Raw genomic sequence first — 24879 nt, 5'->3', positions numbered from 1 at the left:
ACTGTGCAGCCAGTCAGAGCCCATCTCCTGGTGGCAGTCCTGCCCTTGCTATTGCATTTGAGGGTTTCTCAGGCTACCATGCACCAGCCAGAAGTGGGAATTTTATCTCCAGTGACTATGCCTTATTCTCTTTTGTCTCTCCTCATGCCAAGGAAAACATCATCACAATTTCTGGCAATTTTTTTTTTTTTGTAAGACCTTAGAGGAATGCTTGGCTTCTTTTCTTGGTGGCCCTGGGGAGATCATTCTTTTTAGCACAACTTGCAGTTCTTGAATCCTTTAGCTTGCCTGAATATTTGTCTGTATGCATAACATTTCTAGTGAAGCAGAGGTATAAAACTGTCTTATTACAGACTATAACCTCAATATACCAAAATATCTACATCATTATATTTTACTTGAAATAAAATACTGATCTTTAATTACAAATATATATTTTTTGGTATATTCTTTGATGCTTAAAATGCCTGTATAATTCTCTGAAAGGAAAGTAGAGGTTGAAATTAAAGTGAAAACAATCACAGTTAAAAATCCTTGATGTCTCCAGTTATCTTTAGTGACATTTGGAGGATTTTCTCTGCTGTCACAGTTACAAATTTTGCATTCTTATTAGCTATTCCAAGTCCTACAAACTTTTTTTTTGGTAGGCGAAGTTACATTTGATTTTGCTAGTTAGCAACATGTTGCTCATCTCTCTCCCTCAATAATCTTCATATTAGTGGAAAGATACTCTTCTGGGCTGAACTACACATTTTTGATGTGTTTTCTTGCATGGTTTTGACAGGAGGGAAAGGATTCATGTTCACCGTCTCTGACATTCAGGCTGGAGTTGTCCACTACCATCATGATGACAGTGATTCTACTAAGGACTTTGTGGTATTTAGAATTTTTGATGGCTCCCAAAGTATTCGCCACAAGTTTCCAATAAATATCCTCCCTAAAGATGATAGCCCGCCATTTCTGATCAGTAATGTGGTCATTGAAGTTCATGAGGGACAGACAATCCTGATTCAGCGTTCCATGCTTCGTGCTTCGGACATGGATTCCAGTGATGACTACATACTATTCAATATTACCAAGCCGTCACAAGCTGGAGAAGTCTTGAAGAAACCAGGACCAAACTTGATAGGTAATGAAGCACATCCACTATAGTGCACTTTTCTTTGTCCTCTCCTTTTAAAAATACAGTAAATGTTCCAGTCAGACATCTTATTTTGGCTCAGGACAAATAATGGCAAATTTGGACTTATTTCACTGTAGTGTAAAACCCCACCACTAGTTAATGTTGGTCTCTGCACTAGCATAACTGTTTCTGTGTACACAGTTTATTCTGTAATTTTTAAATTTTGAGTCAATTTTCCTGCAGTTCTTTACTCTGGAAAAAGTATTGGGCTGATCAGGAGTTAGTTTGCATGCATGGATCTGTGACAAACTCAGAGACAAGACATGATCCTAATTATGCTAAATGATGAGAAAACTCTTCTTCCATGTAACAAGCTAGAAATTCCTGTGCTAGGTTGTAGAAGCTGCTGGTCCTGCAAATTCTCTTCTGACTTTCGAACAGGGCTTTCAGCCTGTTTGCTTCATGTTTTGAATGATCTTTAAGTGACGCAGAAAAGATGGTGATAGTGATCTTCAGAGAATGAGGAAGACAATGACAGAACATTTTGAAGTACTTTCTCCAGTTAGGGTGAAAAAGAGGACATTATACTTCCCCAGTTACTTGGACAGCTAATGCATAACTTTAATGTGGTATTAAAATCATGGAGTGTTCAATAGAAGATGACTTCTTAATTTCAACAGGTTATTCTGTCAAGAGTTTTCTTCAGAGGGATCTATTCAATGGAATGATTTATTATCATCATTTGGGAGGAGAAGTATTTGAAGATTCCCTTGAGTTTGTGCTATGTGATAGCCATGACCCTCCAAATCTCTCAGAGCCACAGGTATGGAATGGAAGCATCTTTGCAGTCTCCTGAATATTTTTCTTCAAATGGCTGATATTTTTACATGTTCTGACAGGCTTTCAAATAAAACTGGTATAGATTTTTTCTGATAACAGTCATTATCACAAACTGTGTTCTTCAGGACTATTTCTTGTTCTTGCTTTCAATGGGGTAATTCTCTCCCTGGCTTAATAGAGTCAAGTTCATAAAAACAAACTTCTTCCTATGCTATAAAACAAAATGTTGAAAGCAAATCCTATTTGGGGACAGTACAAATTAAACAACCCTCCTGAAGTCAACTGAGAATACACTATTTTTTTCATGCAAGAGCCCAAAATACTGAATTTAAATTTGTATTTAAATAAAAGGGAAACCTTTAAGATTCAAAAGCTTTGCCTTTAACTGTTATATACCTTCATTAATCATGTGTTGACGAAATGGCATGACTGCCACATGTTGTATCTCACAGTCCAGTGATCCACGTCTGTGTGCTTGCTGGTGAACAGCTTCTTGGAACACTCTTACTGAGAGCAATGGCTAATGATTCTACTGTCTCCCCAATTGCAGGTGATGATGGTCCACATTATCCCTGTGGATGATCAGCTACCCAGAGAAGCTGCAGGAGTGACCCGTCACCTGGTTGTTAAGGAGACTGAAATTTCTTACCTGACTAAGAAACATCTCCACTTCATAGATGTGGAAGAGCAAGACAGAGAGCTCACATACACCATAACCACTTCCCCATTTTTCTCTTGCACCCATGGGTAGGTGCAACCTGACATACCTTTCAGATGGGACAGGGGAATAACCCATATCAGAGCAGCAGCCTCAGTGGCAGGCAGTAACATTCTTGTGGCTCAAGTTCTTCCTCTGTTTCTTGAAAGTGCAGGTGACAATAGTCAGATGCAGCTCTTCTGTTGATGATTAAGGGTAAGCTAGAGCCTGAAGCAACAGAGTAATAAAAAATAGGTAATTAATAGTTGAGCAAGAAATAAGAAGGAGTAAGTCTTGTGAAATACTTTCTTTCCTTTTGTTTGATATGAATTTTACACTGACTTTTGGGATCCTGCCTCAAGCAGAAGTCACAGCACCTCTTCTAACTGTTAGAATGGGGCTGACCTGTGCCAACCCTAGACTGAGACCAGGAGGTGCTGCAGCTTTTTCAAGAATATGTACCAGACACTTCCGATTGTGGACTAGGAAGATATGGAGCAAAAAACAAGCAAAACATACTGTGGGAGCAAGGGAAGTGTGGAATGAATGGGTGCAGTAGCAGTTTACATCACTGGTGCTGTAATCTCATTAGAGCATCAGCAACAATTTGCTAAACAAAACGTTTTAATCCAGAAATTGCATGCTTTAAGACGAAGATTAACACTTTCAATTTTGACCTCAAGCAGCAAGGGATCATTATGTAGCTGGGGGAGAAGGCTGTTTTCCTAATCAGTCAAATAGCCACATGGTTATCCAGTTTGCTGGTTACTGCTGTTGGAAAGCTGGGTTGCTAGAAACGGGTTAATTTCAGAGTTTATAAGATGTATGAAGCTAGAAATAATTAATGTTTCCACTTAAATATAAATGCAGGTGTGCAAGTAATAATAATACTGTGGACTAGATTTGCAGGTGGTGTAAATAGCATCTGGGGTGTGTAGAGACACACTTGCAGTAATACCAGAGCTTGATTATGAGGTGATTTTTCGTGATCATCCTAAAAAGCATTTCTTTTCATCAGTTTTCTGTGGTAATATTAAAATGAATAACAAGGATGGAAGAAAGGAAAATGTTTTTCCTTTCAATGCAGTTGGAAGTGCAAAGTTAATTTGAAATGCAAGATTGAGCTACAAGGCTATTTTTCTTGTTCTTTGGTATTGCTAGCCAAGATGTGACACATATTTTTGTGCAGCTACTCAGATGCTGGGAAGCTGTTTATGGTGGACACCATCCCCAAACTGGTCAAGGATCCTACTGCTCTTGCACTGCGGTCATTTACTCAGGTTTGTTATGTTACCTGATACCATAATGAGTTCTAAACAATTTTTAAATGTTACACATGTACATTTGACAGCAAAACAAGAGGTGAAAACTGAGGAGCAGTACTATCACAATCTTTGCTTAAGAAGCTCAAAACTCTGCTATTGCAATACCAGATTTTAAAACAAATTTCTATCATGTTCCAGTTTTGCAATATGTAAACACAAATGTCTTAAAACCAGTAGGGGCTACAGTTGCTTGCGTAGGCAGAATTTGGCTCCACATGATGAAAGAGGAATGCAAAAGTATGCAAAATGTGGAAATAAGATCTCGAACAGTTTCTTGCTTCATGTCAGTGTCTCCACCAGTAGTACAGGATAGAACAGGCTGGAACAGACTTTTTCAGGATTTTGTAATTCAGTTTTCGTGCTTTCGTAGTTTGACAAATAAGTATTGCTGAAGTGTCCTGTTTAATATCCTGTATGGTTAAAGTTGCATAATGATCATTGCAGAACCATAACGAGAGCTCTGACACTACAGACCCTAAACCATGTGCCTAATATGGGTATCTGGACACAAGATTTTGATGTGCCTCTCACTGGCTTGTCCTCACCATGAAACACAGGGCATGCAGTTACTGTTCATACTAATGAGGGTAAATTCAGTTGCTATGGGAGATGTTAGCTTTCATGAATTTTTAATTTTAAAGTCACAGTTAGAAAAGGTCCTTGGATCAGCATTTTGAAAGGGATCCATAAAGAAGCTCAGGCCATCACCTCTGCTATCATTCCTAAACCATATCTATATTTTTTGCTACAGGTTTGAGTACTTGAACCTGTACTCACCTAATTTGTACCTAAAGATGCATTTAATCAAGGTATGGCTAGTAGCTAAAGTGTACATGAAAAATCTCTAAAATTTATTTTGATGGCTGGATGACACCTAAACAGGGGATGATAATGATCCCTAATGTCATGGATTATGAATACCCCCATCATCTCCTCTTACATGCACCATTCTTCTCTTTTTGTAGCATGCTGTGAACTATATGAAAGTTGCTTACATGCCACCCCTGCAGGACATCGGACCTGAACCTCAGCAAGTCCAGTTTATTTTTTCTGTCAGTAACCAGCATGGAGGCACTTTGTATGGGATCTGCTTCAATATTACAATTCTTCCTGTGGACAATCAAGCCCCAGAGGTAGGGTGGTGGGTAGAGTAGGAAAGGGAGAAGGAAGGACTTGGAAATTGTTTTGGGTAGAAACAAAATGCAGAGAAATGTCTGATTTTACTGAGAAAAAAAATGAATTTTCCATCAGATCAGGGTTTCAGAGTATTGCATCCAGCTTGCATTGGGATAGAGGTACCTGGCGAGTACTTCTCTGGTGAAGTCTGGTGAGGACGCAATGTAATTTTTTGTGCTAAGCTGAGGACTACCTTTTGCATCGATATATTGGTACAAAAACATATATGTTGCATCTTGGTTAGCAAAACTACATCCCTATATTTTGTGTTGCTTGTTGCCTAAGGAGGTCAGAAGCCTCCAGAAATGGGATGAGAACAAAGATGCACATATTATAGCCCACTGTTGGTAATTTCCTTAGCTTTTCCTAACACAGCAGAAAAGAGATATCCTTTGGCATATTTTTTTTAATGTGTCACACATCCTTATAGCACAGCAAATGAATAACCCTGTTTGGTGTGTGTTTAGAGGTGCAGCAGCACAAGAAAGCTCACCGTTTCTCCTCCCTGCAGGTTTTCACAACCCATTTGAGAGTGCGAGAGGGTGGCATGAGCCCTGTTACAGAGGGACACATTCTCATCTCTGATTCAGACACGAAACGAGAGCATCTCTTCCTGCTCCTGCAGAAGCAGCCGCAGCATGGGATAGTGGAGCTGGATAACATTCCCATGAATGGAGGTGACAGGTTTTCCTGTGAGGACCTGCGTACCCTGGCAGTCAGGTTAGAAGAGTGGTGGCTGTCTTTTGTGGTAGCTGAGGCTCTCAGCTGAATGAGCTAAAGCCTGAAGTGGTGCAGGGCTCACTATAGCACTATAGCTCTGGCAGAGCTGGTCCAGGACAAGATTGCTGGCTGAACCTTGGGACTGCAATTTCACCATGAAATAATCTATTGAGTGGCTAGGAAATGGGAGTCAGCATGCCTGCTGTAAATAGATTTCTATGTAAAAGAGCTGCTCCATGCAGGTGAGGAGACAAATTCTGTATTCAGCCATGCAGTTCCCATGAAGAAGACACTGGCGTCAACTTTTCTCTTTTAAAAAAGTTGCATGTTTATTAAGCTTGGTTCATTTACAAGAAACCTTTTGTTAACATTAATTAATGTAGAGAAGAAAATTTTGCTTCTTTATTTGTGGCAAGAACAAGACACGACACGTGCATGCAGAGTTAGAGTTCCCTGGCTCTATTTCCATCTGTTAGAAAGTAGGCACTTACCACCATGTTTAGTAAACAACTCACAAGCAGCCAGGACATAGATGACAAATTCTTAGGGAAACCTTTTCCTGACTGATGAACGGTTTGCTTTGCGAGTTTTCTTCTTGTAGGAGACCCAAAAGCCCTTTGGAGAAACTGATTCAGAATCAGCAGTGTTAGGTATACACCCTTACACAGGGAGCAGCTTTTTATACTGGGAGGGATACATATTGTAAGGCATGAGCAGAAAGCATGGATTCTTTTTACCTGTGAAAAATTTGTGTAGCTGTGTAATGTTTTTCCCACAGATATCGTCATGACGGCTCTGAGACTCTCACTGACGATGTCTTCTTTGCAGCCACAGATGGCATCCATTTTATAGAGTTCATCCTGCAGGTCAAGGTCAGTGTGTTGTGTGTTTCTGAGAGCAATTGTCTGTGTGGAGGCAAATGGTTCAAAGTTTGACTTATGAAAGTCCTTGCATTACCTTGGAAACTGGAAGATAATGGATATATTAGGCTTCCATTTCAACCCTAGGTTTCAGGTTCATGTGGCTAATTTAAGAGGAGCTTTGACTTGCACTTTTAAATTATAATTATCTAGTTTGGTTTACTACTGCCTTTTATTCTTAATTCAACCGGTTCCTTTTTACTTGTAGAGAAATGTCAGGATACTCTGAAGTGGCATCAGAGTGTTAGTTTGAGCTGCAAAGCAGTGTACTGAAACAACTGGCTTCAACTGAAATGAACAGTAAAAAGATCTTGAATTATTTTTCTGCTTAGGTGTTGCCTGTGAATGATGAGCTACCTGTTATGCAAACAGGCCTTGTTCCCGTGCTCCACTGCCTGGAGGGTGAAGAAGTAGTCCTCTCCTCGGAGTACATTTATGCCACAGATGTGGACAGCGATGACATGGAACTGGTGTTCATGCTGGCTCGCCAGCCCTCCCACGGAGTGGTGAGGAAAGCTGGCATTGCCGTGGATCGTTTCTCCCAAGCTGATGTCATTGCTGGTTTAGTCACATACAAGCACACTAGTAAGTGAGCTAATGACAGAATTAGAATGAAAGGTGGTTAGACAAGTATTAGTAAAAAAAATCTTACCCTGAATCCATGGCTTTGCACAATTCCAGGAGGAGCTTCTTAGAAACCATGTGTTGTGACTAGGGAAAAAAATAAACTGGCTTTAAAAAAGAGTTGTCTGATAGACAACTACCAATGTTTTAATGTGTTCTCCAAATCCCTGCTTGAACTGAAAACTATATTCGAACAAGTGTATGAAAGCACCATAATCCAGGAGGAGCTCTTTCACTGTTGCTGACAAAATATCTTGGGCTTTTTTGACAAAATTATTATTAAGTACAAACTAGAGTAATTTGACTTGTTTTGTGATAGTAAAAAACCCCATTTTTACTTTTTGCTTGCCTCTCCAATGTAGAAGGCTATCTACTTTGGACAGCTCATATTCTTTCCATACCATAAGATAAAGGAAGCTCTCACTTTCTTAATGAGAAACAAAATGTCTAAAAAGCTTTTTTTTTGTGATTTTATTGTTAGTACCTTTTTTAAAAAAAATACTGGCAGATATCAAGGGCTGGTTAACCCTCTTTCCTACTTAAATTTATCCTTTCATTGGGATTAAAGAGGTTCTCTTTCTACATCTCTGAATAACAGCTTTAGTGGTTTTTTCCTCCCTAAACATTCTGGTTTTCTGTTTAATTATTCTGTAATTCTGTGTTAGCATGGAGAATAGATGTGATATTTTCAAGCTTGGCACTGTTTAAAATGAACAGCTGGTGTTTGAAAAGGAAATACTTAATTGTGGCCTCCACCAACAAACTTTTCTTCTGTGTTCTAAAGACATCACAAACTGTATTTAAATGACAATATTTTGCAGGGACAATGAAGTTTTATTTCAAGGGTGTACCATTTGTGGTTTTAATCCCCAATTTTCTAACATTAAATGTGCTGTCAGTAGGTATCACAAGAGAAGTCTGGGAGTCACTTTCCTTTCCAGGCTCCTTATTAATGGTATCTTGCAGCAATGCAAGATACAGCTGCCAGAAGTGCTGACAGCTGGAATACTCTGAGCCCACAGATGCTTCTTGCAAAGGGTGGCAGTTCCCAGTCCTGTTTTAGCCCACATTTTAAATGTGATTGCATATAAGCATAATATGCAGCACTGTAATAAAGCAGAGCAATAAAGTACAGCATCCCTTGTTATAATCCATTTTGTAAGGATAAGCATATAGGAATACATGCATCACTTGCTATATGAAAAAGTTTTCTTTTGAAAGGGCATGGATATTACCATTTGTCATAGAGGAACACATATATAAAAGAAATATTTTCCTACATTCCTTGAGAAGGAGTGCAGAAAAAACACTTTTCCCCACGATATAGATATTGTACATACATTAGCGCACAAAGAACAGATCTTGAGGACTATTAGCTGTTTTATTACAATGTAACATAATATCACAACATTAAAATTATAACATTTTAATTATTATAATAATAATAAGACTCTTTTCTACACCCTCTTATTATACCATAGAAGTGAGCTGGTTAAAATGAATTACGAACAGCAAACCAAATCTCTAACCAAGCAGCACCCCACCAGTCAGAATTCCAGTAATTTTACTGCTGCTTTCTTTTTCTTCTGACTTGATATAGAAGATTGTCCTTGCAGGATAAAAATTAGTCTTCATGAAGTTTTGGTAAATAATTTCTTCTAAATATTTTTTCCCCAGGTGGTGAGATTGGCCTGACTCCTTGCTTTGACACCTTAACCTTGATTGTCTCTGATGGCGAGGCTGGCCTAGATGTGAAAGACTGCTGTTATGAGGGACCTCCTTCCCCCCCAGTTTCACGTGATGATCCATTTCCTGTCTATGACCTTAACATCACTGTGCTTCCAGTGGACAACCAGCCTCCATCAGCTGTAACCGGTGAAAGCTTCCTCTCACTATAGCAGTACAAAATGGGCTACCCAGTACTGTAATGGCTAAAGACTCAGAGTGGCTTTTTTTGTTATTTGATTTTTAGCATTAGAAATAGTTAGTTGAGATCAGCATACCAAAGTTTTGTACCAGAATTTTCGTCAATTTTATTTTCATTTGCTTGTGCAATGCAAACACTCAATCCAGCTCCCAGTGCAAGCATGAGCTTTCTGCTCTTCAGCTGCATGTTTAAAGCATGCAGTTAGAGATGAGAGCACTCAGATCTGCTCCCCACCACGTCTACATGCTGATTGCTGCATATGTAAGCTATGTCTAGGTAAAAGTGATCTATATCTTGTCCCTGAACTGAACTCATGGCCCAACAGGCATCAGGTTTATACAGGGCAAAAGCATAAACATAAATAGAGATGCTTATTTACTTTTGTGTGTAGAGCATAAAATAGAAATTTGGGCCTTACCTGAAAGGACAGAATCATTATATTTAATTATTTTAGCAAATAAAGATAAAAGCTATACATTAATAGATGTGAAGCCACATTTTCACAAGTACTCTTCAGAATATAAGAAATTTGGTTAAAATGGAAATAGTGTTCATAATGTACATGTAGTCCAACTGAAGCCTGTCATGTGACATTTCCGTCAGTTTCCTGGGCTTTTTAGTGTGGTCTGTGGTATACATACTAAAACTATGTTTTCTATATGCTTGTGTCTTTCAATGTAATTTGTTTGTAAGTATCATTAATATGTTATATATCTCAGAGAATATTTAAGCATATGTATGAGTAGTTTTGTAATTTGCAGGCACTCACACAAGTAATGTTCTGGAAATGAAGCATTCTCCCAGCAGGGAAATTAAGCAGTGATGCATGAAAAATTGTTCATTATGAGCAATTCTTAACAGCTCTCATGTAATTAATGCTCTGACAAACAGAGGTAACAACTGTTTTTGAGCAGTATATAAACCTTAACTAATAACTTAACCAGTAAAATAATTTCATGATCCCCTTCTTCTCTACTTCCATGATGGCAAAAGCAGAGATGTTGGTGAAAGCAGGGAAGAAACATTAAAATGAAACCCCTCAGTAATTCAGTATTTATTGTATTTCCTCTCTTTGTTATTATTTCCATTCTTATTAACAAAAACAACAGTAAAATCTGTTCATGACCAGTAATGCTTAATATGTTTTTTGTGCACAGGTGCAAGCTTTGTGGTGGAGGAGGGCTCTTCAGCAGCCCTTACTACCAAGCATTTGTTTGCCACTGACCCTGACACCACTGCAGATGACTTAGAGTTTGTGTTGGTTTCTCCTCCCCAGTTTGGTTTCATTGAAAACATACTGCCTTCTCCTGGGTTTGAGAAGAGCAACATCGGAATAAGCATAGGCAAGTCTTAACAATTTAGGATAATCAAGCAGATTAGATCTGGAGGGCTTGTGGAAAGCTCTGCAGTGGGCTCTGGTGGTGCAGATGCAGGTGTGGCCATTAATAGGGGCTTATTAAGGAACGCAGGTGCTGACAAATGAAGAGCAGTGGGACTTTATGGAGGAGTTCAAAGGAGACTGGAGCAATGCAAATGTGAAGAACTGGCCCTTGAAGCAAATAAGGCAATCCTTGTTTTATGCATCCAGCTGACAGCTATTAGAAGTCACGATATGAGATATTAATCTACTTTCCCTGCCTTCCTCTTCAGTCCCCCATGAAAGGTTCCAGTGTCCCTTCACCTACACATCTGTCAATTAAGTGCAGTAGCCTGGGTCCCACATTAGTTTCCAAGGCAAAGTTACAAAGTGATAGAGGTGATGTTTGACTTAGATGGTGACTTCCCTTGTCCACTTTCAAAATATAAGGCAGTTTCACCCTCAGCAGAACAGACTGTGACATGCTTTGTAATGACACCAGCTTTTACCAGCATCTTCAGCTGGAAACCTGGAATCACTGAGTCTTTAAGTTCTCATTTTTGAGAACTTAATATGATCATAGAATCATTTAGCTTGGAAAAAGCATCAAGTCCAGCAATTAACCTAGCACTATCAAGGAATCTTGAATGTCAGATATTTTCCTACCTGTTATTTGAGCTTTTTGAGGTTTTATGTGGGCTCAGTTTTGCAGTCTGAACTGAAAAGTGAGAAGCTTCAGAGCATCAGAGTTCCACCTGAAGAAAAATGCTGCATTTTTGGGGGGAGAAAGGGCTTGTGTCCTGCAGTAACATGGGCAATATAACCCTTACAGTCAAAAAATGACAAAGAACTTAAAACATTCAAGTAATTTATTCTTTGAAAAAAGACATAATTTCAATTTTTAAAATTATGGATAGGACTAGAAGGCATGAAAGTATTGTGCTAACTCATTTTCTCTTTAAAATCTGTAGGTTCCTTTCAGCTGAAGCACCTGAAAGCCATGAATATAAACTATGTTCAAGCCAGACACGTGCAAATGGAGCCAACAGAAGACAAATTTGTACTTTATGTCACTGATGGGCTGCATCGCTCAGCAGAGACTCCATTTTTTGTGTTAATCAGCCCAACCAATGATGAAGTTCCAGAATTCATAGCCAGGAATATTACCGTAAGGAAATAAGCAAAATGCCTGTAATAGGACTATTTTAACCAGAAACCACTCTTTAATATAAATGAGAACATTGTCCTGATACCTGTTCCTCTGCATACTTCCCTTTGTGTAGTTCAGCCAGCTTCAGGAAACAGGACAATGAAATCCCATGTGAACCTAAAACACAGAACTTCAGTAGGATAAGAGCAGTGCGTAGCTCTTGGAAATTTGCTTTTAAGTAAAAAGAGATCAAAACTTTAAACAAATATGTGATCTAGAAAGCAGAGAGATCTTTAGTCTTCTTATGCATTCCTAAGAGCTTTCACATTTTTGATAGAATATTTTTTTTATATTTCTGGCATAGCTTCTCCCCTGTCTGTAGATTGTTTTTAACATAAATAATGTGACCAGAGTGTAATCTTACTCTTGCTGTAAAGTAAAAAGTGGATGTATAAATTTATATCTATCCACATTTTTAGATATTTTATATATTAAAAAGCTTTCTCCTTTGTGCATTTTTGAGCAAAAGAAATTTGGCATTGATTTGGCATTCACTTAATGCATTTTCTATTAATTTGGGCAAACATGCAACTTCTCTCTTCATCACTGTAACCACTTACTTCCTCTGTCTCTTAAACTGGTTGAAAGCAGTAGCTGGTTAAAGAGCTACTGGATAAGGGGTGGACGAATCAAGAGATACACTTGTACACAAAAATACTCATGAAACATGCTAGAATTCTATTATTTCTTTTTATGTAAAAGAATTGGATGTTTTTTCTTTCACTTTCAGGTTCAAGAAGGGGAGATGAAAGAGCTGGATCTGTCTGTTATCAGTGCAGTTGATCTGGATGTGCCTCAAGACCCTCTGGTATTTGGGGTTGTGCAGAGGCCCTCGTACGGGTTCCTTATTAATGGTGTTCATGGCAGTGATGTTCTGCACTATAAAGAGTTAATTAACCATGATCATCGTCAAGTGATGAACAGCCATGGGTTGCTTGTTCATCACTTTTCCATGGAGCTACTAAGGAATGGTAGGTGCAGCATTCTTACAATGGTCTTTCATTATTTTTCATTATATAAAGAAATCTTCATCATTTTTTATTCACTTGTCTTATGTTTATTTTCAAAACAATGTTTAGGAATGGAAGTTGTCCTATTTAATGCTATTCTTATCTATTGATTTTAGGAACTGTCTATAAAATCATCCTGAGAGACCTCTGTATCAAAAAGGGTAGTAATATCAGTAGGAAAATCATCTGTCCTGAAAAGAAATAAAGGGAATAATGTGACATAATGCAACATCATCAAATAGATTTGTAAATGTTTTGCAGCACCTAGAATAGAGAGACAACAAGACTGATTTAAAAACACTTTATCTGATCATGGGGTTAAGTATTTCTTCAAACGATCACAAAATTTTGAGACATTTTAGGTTGCAAGGGACCTTTACGGATCAACTAGTCCACCTCCCCTGTCACGGGCAGGCACAACTTGCACTGGACCAAGTTGCCTAAAGTTGCATTCAGCCTGACCCTGAATGCTTGCAGTGTTCCACAACCACTCTGGACAAACTGCTCCAGTGTCTCCCCACTCTCACTGTAAAACATTTTGTCCTTACATCCAACCTAAACCTACTCCTGCTCGTTGTAATGTCACTACAGGCATTGGTAAAAATCTTTATCTCTCCTCTAAACCTTCTTTAGACATTGAAAGGCTGCAATATACCATATGTCTAGCAATAAACATGCAAATTGGGACTCACAGTTTAGCATGAGCAGTGAGCCTGCTTTAAAGCAGCAAATCTGTTTCCAGTATACATAATGAAAAAGTGTATTTAACAGTGCAAGGAATATGGTGGATCCCTCCTGACTGTGGCTATTTAGTAAAACATGGAATCTTGTAGTATAAAGAGGAACATAAATTCAATACTGCCACTCAAATTTCAGTTCAGCCCTTAAAAATCTGAGGAAAGACTTTTTTGTCTCTCTGCCTGTCTAATATGAACCTCCAGAAATATCAGGGGTCCACCCCAAATTCTTCTGCTTTCCCAAGTCTTGGTTTTGAATTTCTTTTTTGGCTTTTTCCTGTTATCCACAATGGTGAATGAGCCATCTTTGGCCTAGAACTTCTGATTGTCCATGGTCATAGACACAAGGCCAGCAATCCTTCCAAAGGCTTCTTCAAAGTTCCCTGAGGATTATTTAAAGCAGAGGAAAGTATTGCCTGACAGTTTCATCCTCTCTATGGCTCCCATGAAAGTGATTTGGAATAAGGAGAGGAGAAGAAATGTATGCTTTTCAGATTGACAGAGATTCCTTTTTTAGAGAATCACTCCTTACTTGGGTCAGGCTGGTGACTTGAGTCAATAGTATGTTGCTATATCACTGATCAGCAGAGGCTCATGAAACTCATCTTCTGATATCTAAGGTTAGATTATTGTTACCCTAACATACAGAGAGGGGAGATGGAAGAAAGGCGATTGAAGCAGAGTGAAATGATGAGAGGGATTTTGCTGGAGTCAGAATAAGTTGTTCTTTCCATTTCTCTCACCCATTCTTCCTCTCTTTCTGTCTTATTTTTTCCCCTCTTCCTGCCTCACATAGGAATGAAGCTGATGTACATGCATGACAACTCTGAAAATCTCACTGACAGCTTTAAAATTCAGCTATCAGATGGAAAACATAAAGTCCTCAGAACCATTTCAGTAAAGGTCATTCCAGTTAATGATGAGAAACCAGTGCTGAGCAAGTAAGTCACATGTTCCTGTTCCTGACAGTGGGATGTGTTTAGACAAAGTGATGGAAAAAAGAACAAAATACCAAATCATAGAATCATACCATTGTTAAGGTTGGAAAAGGCCTTTAAGATAATCAAATCCAACCATCAGTCTAGCATCCCACTATGTTTACCATTACACCATGTTTTTGGTGTCTAATGCAAAGAGGAAGGCATAACATGCAACAGACTACTGTCAGTTAAATGTTTCTATATAGGAATCTTTCTTTCAGCCTGTGCGGCAAAAAAATTTTTACTGAAAGAAGAGCTTTAGTGCTGCTTAGTGTTGCTCTACATTAAGAAAATAGACAAAAAATAAAAGTGTGTGGGGAAAAATTTTTGTTATTTCTTTCATAAGCTGCTTCAAGGTGTTTGCCAGCTGCTGTACCTCGGCTGAACGCTGACCACCATGGTACTGCTTTTCTCTTCCTTAAGACAAAGACCTGCCTAAAACACCTCTCTGAAAGCAGCTCTGGATTTTGGAATGAGAGGATCCACAAGGCTGAAGCAGGGGAAGGGCTTTCCGATTATAATACTCTTTTATATTCTAACATACTTTTCTCTGCCATAATTCAACTGCTGAAAAAGTACACACTAACTTCCCTTGCACTTCAAAGCTAGGAATCATAAATGAATTAGACATGATCAGAAATTGCCTGGCAGACCATTTATAGATAGGCAGCTGGCTGCAAGAGAGCCAAACCTCCTGGGCATTTTAAAAAGGACCTCATCCCTTGGGATCTCCAACTGATGACTTGTCACAGAGCATCAGGACCTCCACACTTGTGATTGTTTTCCAGCCCCAGACCGACAAACAGGAAGCTAAGAGTCCAAAGGTTTTGTGGGTATAGCTCTGAACCTCTAAAGTTTGCACTTCAGATTCACAACCCATTAAGCAGACTGCCACTACGGAGAGAATTTCTGATCCATGAGGGTATTTGGCCCACTTTCAGATCAGAGCTATTATTATTTTTTTACCAGGTAGAGCTTCCTGCAATAACAAATGCCAGTTTCTTAGTTAAAAGGTTTTTAAAGACTACATAATGCTAACATGAGAGAATGTCAATTTTCAATTAGAATACACAGTATAATTGATGTATGCACATATCATATACAGATAATTACTGATAATTGCCTATTTGTTCCTCACATGCTTTAGCTTGATCTGCCATTTTCTACCCCATCTCTGTGACAGAGGATGATGAAGTGCAAGAAGTCAAGTGCTTTTAGCTTTGACAGCTAGATCCAGAAACTGTTGCTTCTTTGTCTGGCAATATTAGGTCTCACCACTTGCCATTCCTGTGGTGGACAACTTCATAGATTTCCAGAGACATTTACTCCCAAAATAGCTATTCCTTTATAAGAAATTACTGCCTCTTGCCTGCTACCCACCCCCACCCCCCCGCCCCCCACTTAGATGAGATGTGCTGCCAGTATTTAAGCAGTAGTGCTTTAAGAAAATGTTCAGTTTGGCAATGAGGTGATTTAGCTGCCACATTCAGTCACTACATCTTCACTGTAGAGTACAGAGCTCCTTATGTTAGTGCAGTTTTACAGCTGAATATTGGGCAGTACTTGAAAGCTTTTCTTAACCTTTTGATCTTGGGGCACTTTCCACCCCAGGGATTTTTGGCTCTCATCTCCATTAGTTATGGTCAACAGACTGAAGAACCTGTGATGGGATGTTTTTGGCTGGCAAACAGTGCCTGTTTTTCAGAGTGATTGCCAAAGCCTCAATCTGTCACCCCTTGGACTGCATCCTGTGGCAGAGAGTGCCCTTGGGGAATGTAAAGCCTTCATGCATTTCTCTTGAGAGCTTCTTCCCAAAATGAGATGTGGGTGCTAGAAGGAACATAGCGAAGAAGCCAGTTAGATATGGTTGTGTCTCCTACAGATAAAGGTGAGCCTTGAAGACTAGTTGCTTGAAAGACAGTCATTTCCTAAATAAACAATCAGTTCTTTAGAGGCAGTACTGCTGTGCTCTGTATTAGCAGTAATAATGCAATCTGCTGGTTTACATTGTCTTTCTCCTATACATTGTAGGAAGGTAAGCAGAATAGGGTACAGGGGAATAAGAGAGATGTGATAAATCAGTTTGTTTTAGGTATCTTTGTTGTTTCTTACCAATGTAAGGAGAAACTTGTCTGCACTGCTTGCTTTTTTTACTCTGAAATAGGCACCCTTCTTCTATTCTCTCTGAAATTGTAGTTTCTGTCAGCCTTTGCTTAATCCATATTTCTGGCAGAGAAATTGCATATTGAAAAGGTTCCCTTATTGCATCAATACATGACTTTTAATTTTTTCAGGAAGAACCATATAGAGGTGAACATAGGTGAAACTCATGTAATTTCTAGTGCTGTTCTGTCAGCAGAAGATAAAGATACCCCCAGGGAGAGAATCTACTACTTGTTTGAAAGACTTCCAGAAAATGGTCAGCTTCAGCTCAAGGTTAGTCATTGTATTTCAACAAAAAACAGGCATGCAAAGAACTCTCTCTTTGTAGGGCAAAATGAAGTTCATTTTCCTTTTCTCCCAAATGCCTGTCATATTTTGAAGTAGTCAGCTTGGCCAGTTTAATTGTTAAAGGAGCAACAACAATGATGCTGTCCCAGAGGCTTTGGCACTAAAACCCAGATCCTGAACAGGAGAAGATGGAAGGTAAAAAACATGGCAGATCTCTGAGGTGAAAATTGAGAGATAATCTGGGATAATAATCCCACAAAGGGGGAAAATCAAGCTGGGGGGAAGGGGAAAGTCCTTGGTTAAAAAAACCCCACTTTTACTTCATTTACTAAAGGGTTCAGAAAGCATGGAAGGTGTTGCATGTTAAAGAGTCAGTAATACCTTATCAACCAGAAGAAAAGCATAGGGGGAAAGAAGGGAAAAGGAAGATGATAGAAAGGATGTGTCAGGAGGAATCACAAAAATAAAGATTAGAAATGGAAGGTAAGATGATAATCTGTTGACCTAAAATAAGGCAAAGGAAGAAAGATAGGAAAAAAAAGCCTCTTTTAAATAACATGCACCTTTAATAGAAATAAAATTCTGTTTCTAAAACTTGTGAACTTGGAAAGCATTTTGATACTGGATCTCAGCATCAATCCATGGATCACATGAGACTTGTGAACTAAGTCTGAAGGAAGAGACAGCTGCTGATGGGAGTTTTGTCAGTTTGAACACATACGGTATCTATCTATCTATCTATCTATCTATCTATCTATCTATCTATCTATCTATCTATCTATCTAAGCTCTCTGTCCTCGATAACCTTGGTCTAAATCTAGTGATGCTCTTACTGCCAGCAAATGTCAGCTCCATGGATCAGTTCAATTTAGGGTACTAGGCTATCTTCAGAAAGGCAAGAAATTTTGTGTAAGTCAGAGGTTTTTTTGTTTTGGTTTGGTTTGGTTTTCTTTTTTTTTTTTGTTGTTGTTGTTTTGTGGGGTTTTTTTATTGTTTGGGTTTTTGTTGGGCTTTTTTTGTTTGTTTGTTTTTTTGGTTGGTTTTTTTGGGTTTTTCTTTTTGCAGCAGAGGACTTCTGGGGCTTAAAATTTCCACGCTTCTCTGAAGTTTTTTCTGATACTGTTTTAGCTATAATTTCAGATAGAACCAAGAGCAGATTTGTGAAACTAAGAAATAGAAAACATAAGCTGGGTCAGGAACTATTTAATTTTCATCTTGGTGTCTGACTGAGAAGTGTGCAGAAAATGATTCCCTAGAGTAAAAATGGCTAAACTCCATATTACTCTAGTTCATTAATGATCATAGTATCTTCTCCGGCCTTATATCCGCTGGAAAATAACTCCAATTATTTGCTGCCCTTCAAAACATACTATGAGGAAAGAGCCTACAGAAAGAAAGCCTGGTAGCTGCCACTAACAGTATATATAACTATGAAAAGCCACAATTAACTGAGAGGGACGTGTGGGGTGATTATCAGCTCATGAAGGATGCTTGTGCTTTCTAGGAAGGACAAGAGTGGGTTACTCTCCTAACTGGAATGAAGTGTACTCAGGAAGAGCTGGATATGAACCTTGTGAGATATGTCCACACAGGAAGTGTGGGGTCCAGGAAAAAAGACAGCTTCACATTTTACCTCTGGGATGGGTACAACAGATCCCCAGCTGTGGACTTCTACATAAATATCAAGGACTTGGAAAAGGGTAAAGATCCACTAAACCTGATGTCTTACAGTGCCTGTTTCTGAAACCAAGATATCTGAGTACGTGTCCTGATCCTTTCCTTAGCACTATGTAGGCCCTGACAAGTGTCCCTGCATATCCTGTAAATTTAGCTGCTTGTATTGCACTGTTGGCCAGGTCCTGGCATGTGAAAAGGCTCTGCTGAATGCAATGTGTTTCACCTTGCCTCCCAGGACTCCCAGCTGCTCTGCAAATAGAGCTAAAAATATCTTTCTGAAAGTAGCTTTATGTCTGAGTAAATCAGCACAGAAAAATTACAAGAATATAAAAAGGTAGGTGAAAGACTGTTCAGAGACAGCTCTTCCAGGCTATTCTACAGTCTTAGGTCTCTCTTTTTTTATTACCTCTCTAAACATAAAAGATTACCTCACACTGCTAACATTGGAAGACATGTCAAAAGAGGCTGTGGTCTCTTCATTCTTGGCCCCAAAAGGGTAATAGTTTTCAGGTTCCAACAGGATAAAGCCCCAAGCAATGCGGCTATGGCTGACCCTGCTTTGAGCAGAAGGTCAGAATAAAGATATCCTGAAGTCCCTTCCATGCTGAATTTCTCTATAATCTTAAAGCCTTATAGTTTTTCTACCACTGATGGTTTTCCTGTACAATGCAGCAGAAATCATCCAATTCAATATGACTGTTTTAGTGTTTTGTCTGTTCTGCAGGAGACATTGCTGTTTTTACAAACCTTCTTAGAGTGCCAAAAGGAGATCGCAGCTACATTACAACTGATGTCCTCCTTGCATTGGATGGCTCTGACAAGCCAGAGGAGCTCCTTTATGTGATAACCTCCCCACCCCAGTATGGACAAATAGAGTATGTCAGCTATCCTGGCATCCCCATTACAAGCTTCAGTCAAATGGATGTAGCACGACAGATTGTCTGCTACGTTCACAAAGCCAAGGCAGTTGTTCATGAAGATACATTCAGGTAAGGCATAGTACCCCATCCCCTAAGCTCTTCCTCTTGAATTTTCGAGGTATTTAAGAAACCTGCACTACACAACACCCAAAAAAAACCAACCAACCAACCAAAAAAAACAAAACAAACAAACAAAAAAAAACCAAACCAAAAAAAAAACAAAAAAACCCAAACACAAAAACCAAACAAGCAAAAAACCCACCCAAAAATCCCAAAAGAATTTGTTAAAAGAGCTGGAGGCTCTGTGTGAATTCCCAATGGTTATATAGTGCATCTATTTCTACTGCAATAAATATAGTTGGGAATGCTTTGGTAATAAATGCATTTTCTCATTGAGTCTGAAAACATAATCAGAGACAGATTTACTCAATACTAGCTTCAACATTGTTATAGAACCCAGACATACACAGCTGTTAAGATTTAAGTGAGAGAGAAGGACTGAGAACATACTTGGTGGAATTTTCCTTTGGTTTCTTGCTACAACTGGATGTGGTAAAGCTGGTCCATTCAGGTATTAAATAACAGCTTTCTTATCTGTTATAATTTATCATATTAATCTGATTATTCAAATCCCTAAGTATTCTGGAATATAATGAAAACCAGCCCACTTGATCTATTTAGACACTAACATTGACACGGTATTTTGACACACTTGGAAATTCATGTAGACACTTGAAATTTTGGGGTAAATCCATAGGTTTGCCTACAGGCCCAGTTCAGCAGACTAATGATAATTGTTTTCACCTGTTTATGAAATTTTCCACTTAGAACAGTTTATACTAAGTGCATTCATTTTGTACTTAAATGAACCTTCCTTGGTTATAAAGTAGAATGATGCAATGAATTATCATCAGATAAAGAGCAGATGTACTAGGGACAGTTTTGTAAAAAAGGTCAAAATCAGGGAAAAGAAAAAGATCAAAAATAAAGAAATGTTTCTAAAAGAAGAATGCTTACTCTTTGCTAATATTGGTAATTTTCTCTGAAAACAGCTTTTGACAGAAGATAGACCTACTGTAAAATTCAAAATTAAGAGCTTATTATTTTTCATTATGACTAAAAAAATTAAAGCGTTGGCTCCTAAGTGATTCAATTCAGAAAAGACCCCTTTTTACACTCTCCTAGAATAGACTTCTGATCTGAATGGCTTTTTCTGTGAGGCATGATGAAGTTCAAGAACATGTTGCATCATCCAGTTTGTGAACTTTCCTTTTTGCAGGCAAGTCAAGCAAGTGGGGCAAGGAGACATTAAATAAATTTCCCTATAATACTGGATCAGTTAGCATTGTTGAGACTTAACTCAAAAGTAGTTCTGAAGCTTTCCTCAGATGTAATATTTTTAACCATCCCTTCCACTGCATTCAGTGTGGTGGAAATTCTAGTTAGGAGATTTGTCTGATTCATTTATGCTCACTACAGAAAAAGTGAGCAAATATTCCCTAGTTTTATGTTTTTTAATTGTGTAACACGTTCACCAAAACTACAATTAGATTATTTAAGTAACGTTGCAGTCGTGCAAGCCCTAGTTTGGGCAGTGTAATATAGTGGCTTGTGTCAGTATGACTCCCATATCACACTACCAAAAGTAGATCAAACAATTCTAGGCAAATTGCAAATGTGGATAAACCCAATGTTTTCTGTTTAGGTCAATGGCTAAGAACCAAACAAGAAAGTCAGTTTTATTAAAGTGAGGTTATGATGGTTTAATAAATACTGATATTTGATAACTATTTTAATTCCAATAATTAAATTCCTTGATGTTATAATTTGGAAAATAATTTGGTTTTGTGTAGACACATAAATATTCTAGAAGAACAGTATTATTATTTCAACAAGGAATTAATTATATGGGTAATTTTGGGAGGAGAAGGAATTAACTGACCAGATTTTTATTTCACACCAAAGTACTTCCTTCAGACATAAATTTACCTGTATTGTTTGGTGCTGTTGGCCTGGAAGAAAGATTTGGCAGTGCTTGTTTGGACAGATGACTTCAAGTGATTAGCAACCTGACATCAGATGCTGGCAGCAGAATGCTAAAAGAACATGCTAATGTCCTCCATTTTGACATGCTGGCTCGATTTTGTAATGAGTTGGCACTATTTATGATTCCATTTTTATCTTTTAAATGCCATGACAGATGGTAGGTCCTGTAGCCAACTCCATTGCCATCAAATGGCAGAAAGCATGAAATGTTGGTAGTTGTGAAATCAAACCATGCAACATGTCCTCCAAACTTTGCCTGGGAATTGTGTCCTAAATTTTATCAGAGTGAGAATACTGGCTGCTCTCCATTCCTGAGGAAATTACAAAGCAGACATAAACTAGAAATAAACAAAAATCAAAATCACCCAAAGTGCAGAAGGACATCTTTGACACAGTCAGTTTCATCACCTGTGAAACTGAGCAGTGAATGAAATTCATGGTAAATTTCAGTCTGACGTATCCATGCAGGAGCTTGGTTCCTACCTGGCATTCTGGAGAAGGCTGGATGAATATTCAAATTAATGAACTGAATTATCTAAGTCTTTCACTAAATATTGTTTAAGACATCATCCAAATATTTTTACACCATTGAAAGAATGACAGAAAATTCACTTCTCATGCAATACTCCAGGTGTTTTGAGAGAAAGTCAAGGTCTTAAATGGAGGTGCTTTACCTTTTTTTCTCCTAACACAGTATTTATCATCATTATTCTAGTTCTGTATTTGATTTCAGATAGTTTACAAATAGCACAACCCTTTTACCATTGGCACAATAGCATTAGGTCAGTGTAGGCAGATGTCTCTAGGTTCCCAGCTGGGAATACCATCCTCAGTAAACATATTTCAAACTGCTACATAGTCCCTGGTCTGCCTATGCTCATTCCCATCTGTTTCATGGCACAGTGCCAGTCTACAAGTGATCAAGCTCTAATCACCCAGTGTTCGTGAAGGCAATGAGGAGTGTTAGATGGACAGTCTGTGTGACACAGTGAGATGCTCCATGACCTACTGAAAGTCACTCACATTCAAGTCATGCAGCAATACACTAGGTGTTGACCCTGTAATTTTAAAAGTTCATCTTCAAGGTCTCCAGTCAAGAGACCAAGGGGAGCAGATAACCCAGTAAATGTCAGCCACTCCCCATTTCACTTAAGTATGGTAGAAGAGTGTTACATGGAAAGCAGCCAGCTAGGCTGGCCCTCATACTGTCTGAAACAACTGTCCTACTCTAGTAGAGACAAATTTCTTTGCACACTAGGCTCTGCTCTGACTCAAGCAGAACAAACCTGTGTGAAAACTACCTTACAAAACGTTTCTGCATGTACTGTGTGGCATAATCACTGAAATTTATGTAGAAAGACTGTTAACTCATACATGCTATAAGTTGATGGGACATGAAGGATCATGAAACATTTTAAGAGCAATTTTTATCTTCATATACCCTCAAAAGTTTTTGTTACAGGCATGAAAATATTCCATGTAATTATGTTCAGAAGAAAATACATAAATAATGATCTTGCCCATGAAATCAAAGATGAATTTTAAGGCTATAAGAAAGGTTTTCTCCTTATTTTTTCTCCACACCTAAATTTAATAATACATTACTGCAGACCGTGCTGTCACTTGTATGGCAAAAGCCCATACCCAGCTGGTAGGCTTCTGTCATGGTTTAACTGCAGCTGGCAACTAAGCACCAGGCAGCTGCTTGCTCCCTCCCCACCTGGTAAGACTGGGGAGAGAACTGAAAAGGTGAAAGTGGAAAAACTCATGGGCTGAGATACAGACAGTTTAATAGGTAAATTGAAAGCTGTGCACACAAGCAAAGCAAAACAAAGAATTCATTCACTGTTTCCTGTGGGCAGGCAGGTGTTCAGCTATCCCCAGGAAAGCAGAGTTCCACCATGCACAGCAGTGACTTGGGAAGACAAATGTCACCACTCCAAACATCTCCTCCTCCCTCCTTCTTCTTCTTGCAGCTCTATACACTGAGCATGCCACCAGATGGTCTGGGATATCCTTTGGGTCAGCTGGGGTCAGCTGTCCTGGCTGTGCCCCCTCCCAACTCCTTATGCACAACCAGCCTAATCACAGCCTAATCACCCTGCCTCTCACACTGCAGAGTGAGGGGCAGAAAAAGCACTGATGCTGTATAAGCACTGCTCAACAGTAACTAAATCATCGTTATATTATCAACACTATTTAGCTATGTTTAGCACAAATCAAAGCCACAGCTCCATACAAGTCATTATGAAGAAAATTAACTCTACCTCAGTCAAAAATCCAGCAGAGCTTCCAACAGATTTTCCTCTACAGCCTTGGGTACATTTCTCTTAGTTTTGAAAGGAAAACTATCGGTAGTGAATAATAAAATCTTTAGTGTATCTAAAGAAACATCACTACTTGAGAGAGAACTACAAGAAACTATGCAGCTATTGATAGAAATTCCCAACATGGAAGGAGAACTGTCCAGATATGACCATTTATCTACCATATTGAATTTATGCTATGGATATCTATGTTATTAATATTATCCTATCAATTTGTACAGTTCTGCCCAATAGCATAGCATTTCAGTGAAACTTTACTTACTTTTGTAAAGAAACATAAATCATATTCCGCTGAATAGATGAAAATTTAAAGCTACAGTTAGTGCCTAAAGAAACCCATGAAGTGAGATAAGGCTGAATCTTTCTTCGGTTTGGTTTTTCAGGTAGCTTCGGGGGCATTGGGTAGAAAAGATTTGTAGCAGTGAACAGAACGAAATCCAAACTAAACCAACCAGGCAGGTCATGCAATTCATATACCTCTTTCTGTAAGCTGTAGGTGCTACTGCCAGGTAACCAAATGAAGATAAATTTTAAGGATTTGTAAAATATGTACACCAGAAGCTACAATAAGCCCCCCAGGCAGCCTTTCCTTTTAGATCTGTTCCATCTGTATCTCAGCTAGAAGCTGAGATCAGCTCTGTTATGACTGTTGATCTTTAAGGCCTCTAGCATCGGCTCAATCCCTGCCAGTGCATTGTAACTCCTGTCACATACCTGGCTGTCTGCTTTCATGTTTTCAGGTTTAAATTTGACACCCACTCCACTCAGTGTCTGGGTTTGTGCAGCTCTTCTACTTTTGCAGTATCAACACA

General features: G+C 38.7%; 1 protein-coding gene across 1 annotated transcript in view; it reads left to right on the top strand.

Annotated features, from left to right (window-relative positions):
- Positions 1–24879, top strand: part of FREM1 (FRAS1 related extracellular matrix 1) — a 65699-nt gene that overhangs the window by 17391 nt on the left and 23429 nt on the right. The window contains exons 9-24 of the mRNA XM_064404788.1: positions 785–1129; positions 1804–1946; positions 2514–2710; positions 3850–3940; positions 4951–5118; positions 5673–5881; positions 6660–6753; positions 7134–7386; positions 9103–9300; positions 10510–10695; positions 11681–11877; positions 12650–12890; positions 14463–14607; positions 16941–17082; positions 18602–18797; positions 19499–19763. Coding sequence (XP_064260858.1) covers positions 785–1129; positions 1804–1946; positions 2514–2710; positions 3850–3940; positions 4951–5118; positions 5673–5881; positions 6660–6753; positions 7134–7386; positions 9103–9300; positions 10510–10695; positions 11681–11877; positions 12650–12890; positions 14463–14607; positions 16941–17082; positions 18602–18797; positions 19499–19763 — 3070 coding nt within the window. The remainder of the gene's footprint in view (positions 1–784; positions 1130–1803; positions 1947–2513; positions 2711–3849; positions 3941–4950; positions 5119–5672; positions 5882–6659; positions 6754–7133; positions 7387–9102; positions 9301–10509; positions 10696–11680; positions 11878–12649; positions 12891–14462; positions 14608–16940; positions 17083–18601; positions 18798–19498; positions 19764–24879) is intronic.

This window comes from Passer domesticus, chromosome Z (genome assembly GCF_036417665.1).
Source record: "Passer domesticus isolate bPasDom1 chromosome Z, bPasDom1.hap1, whole genome shotgun sequence".
In the NCBI taxonomy this organism is placed as follows: Eukaryota; Metazoa; Chordata; class Aves; order Passeriformes; family Passeridae; genus Passer; species Passer domesticus.
This window is presented reverse-complemented; position numbering and strand designations above follow the sequence as displayed.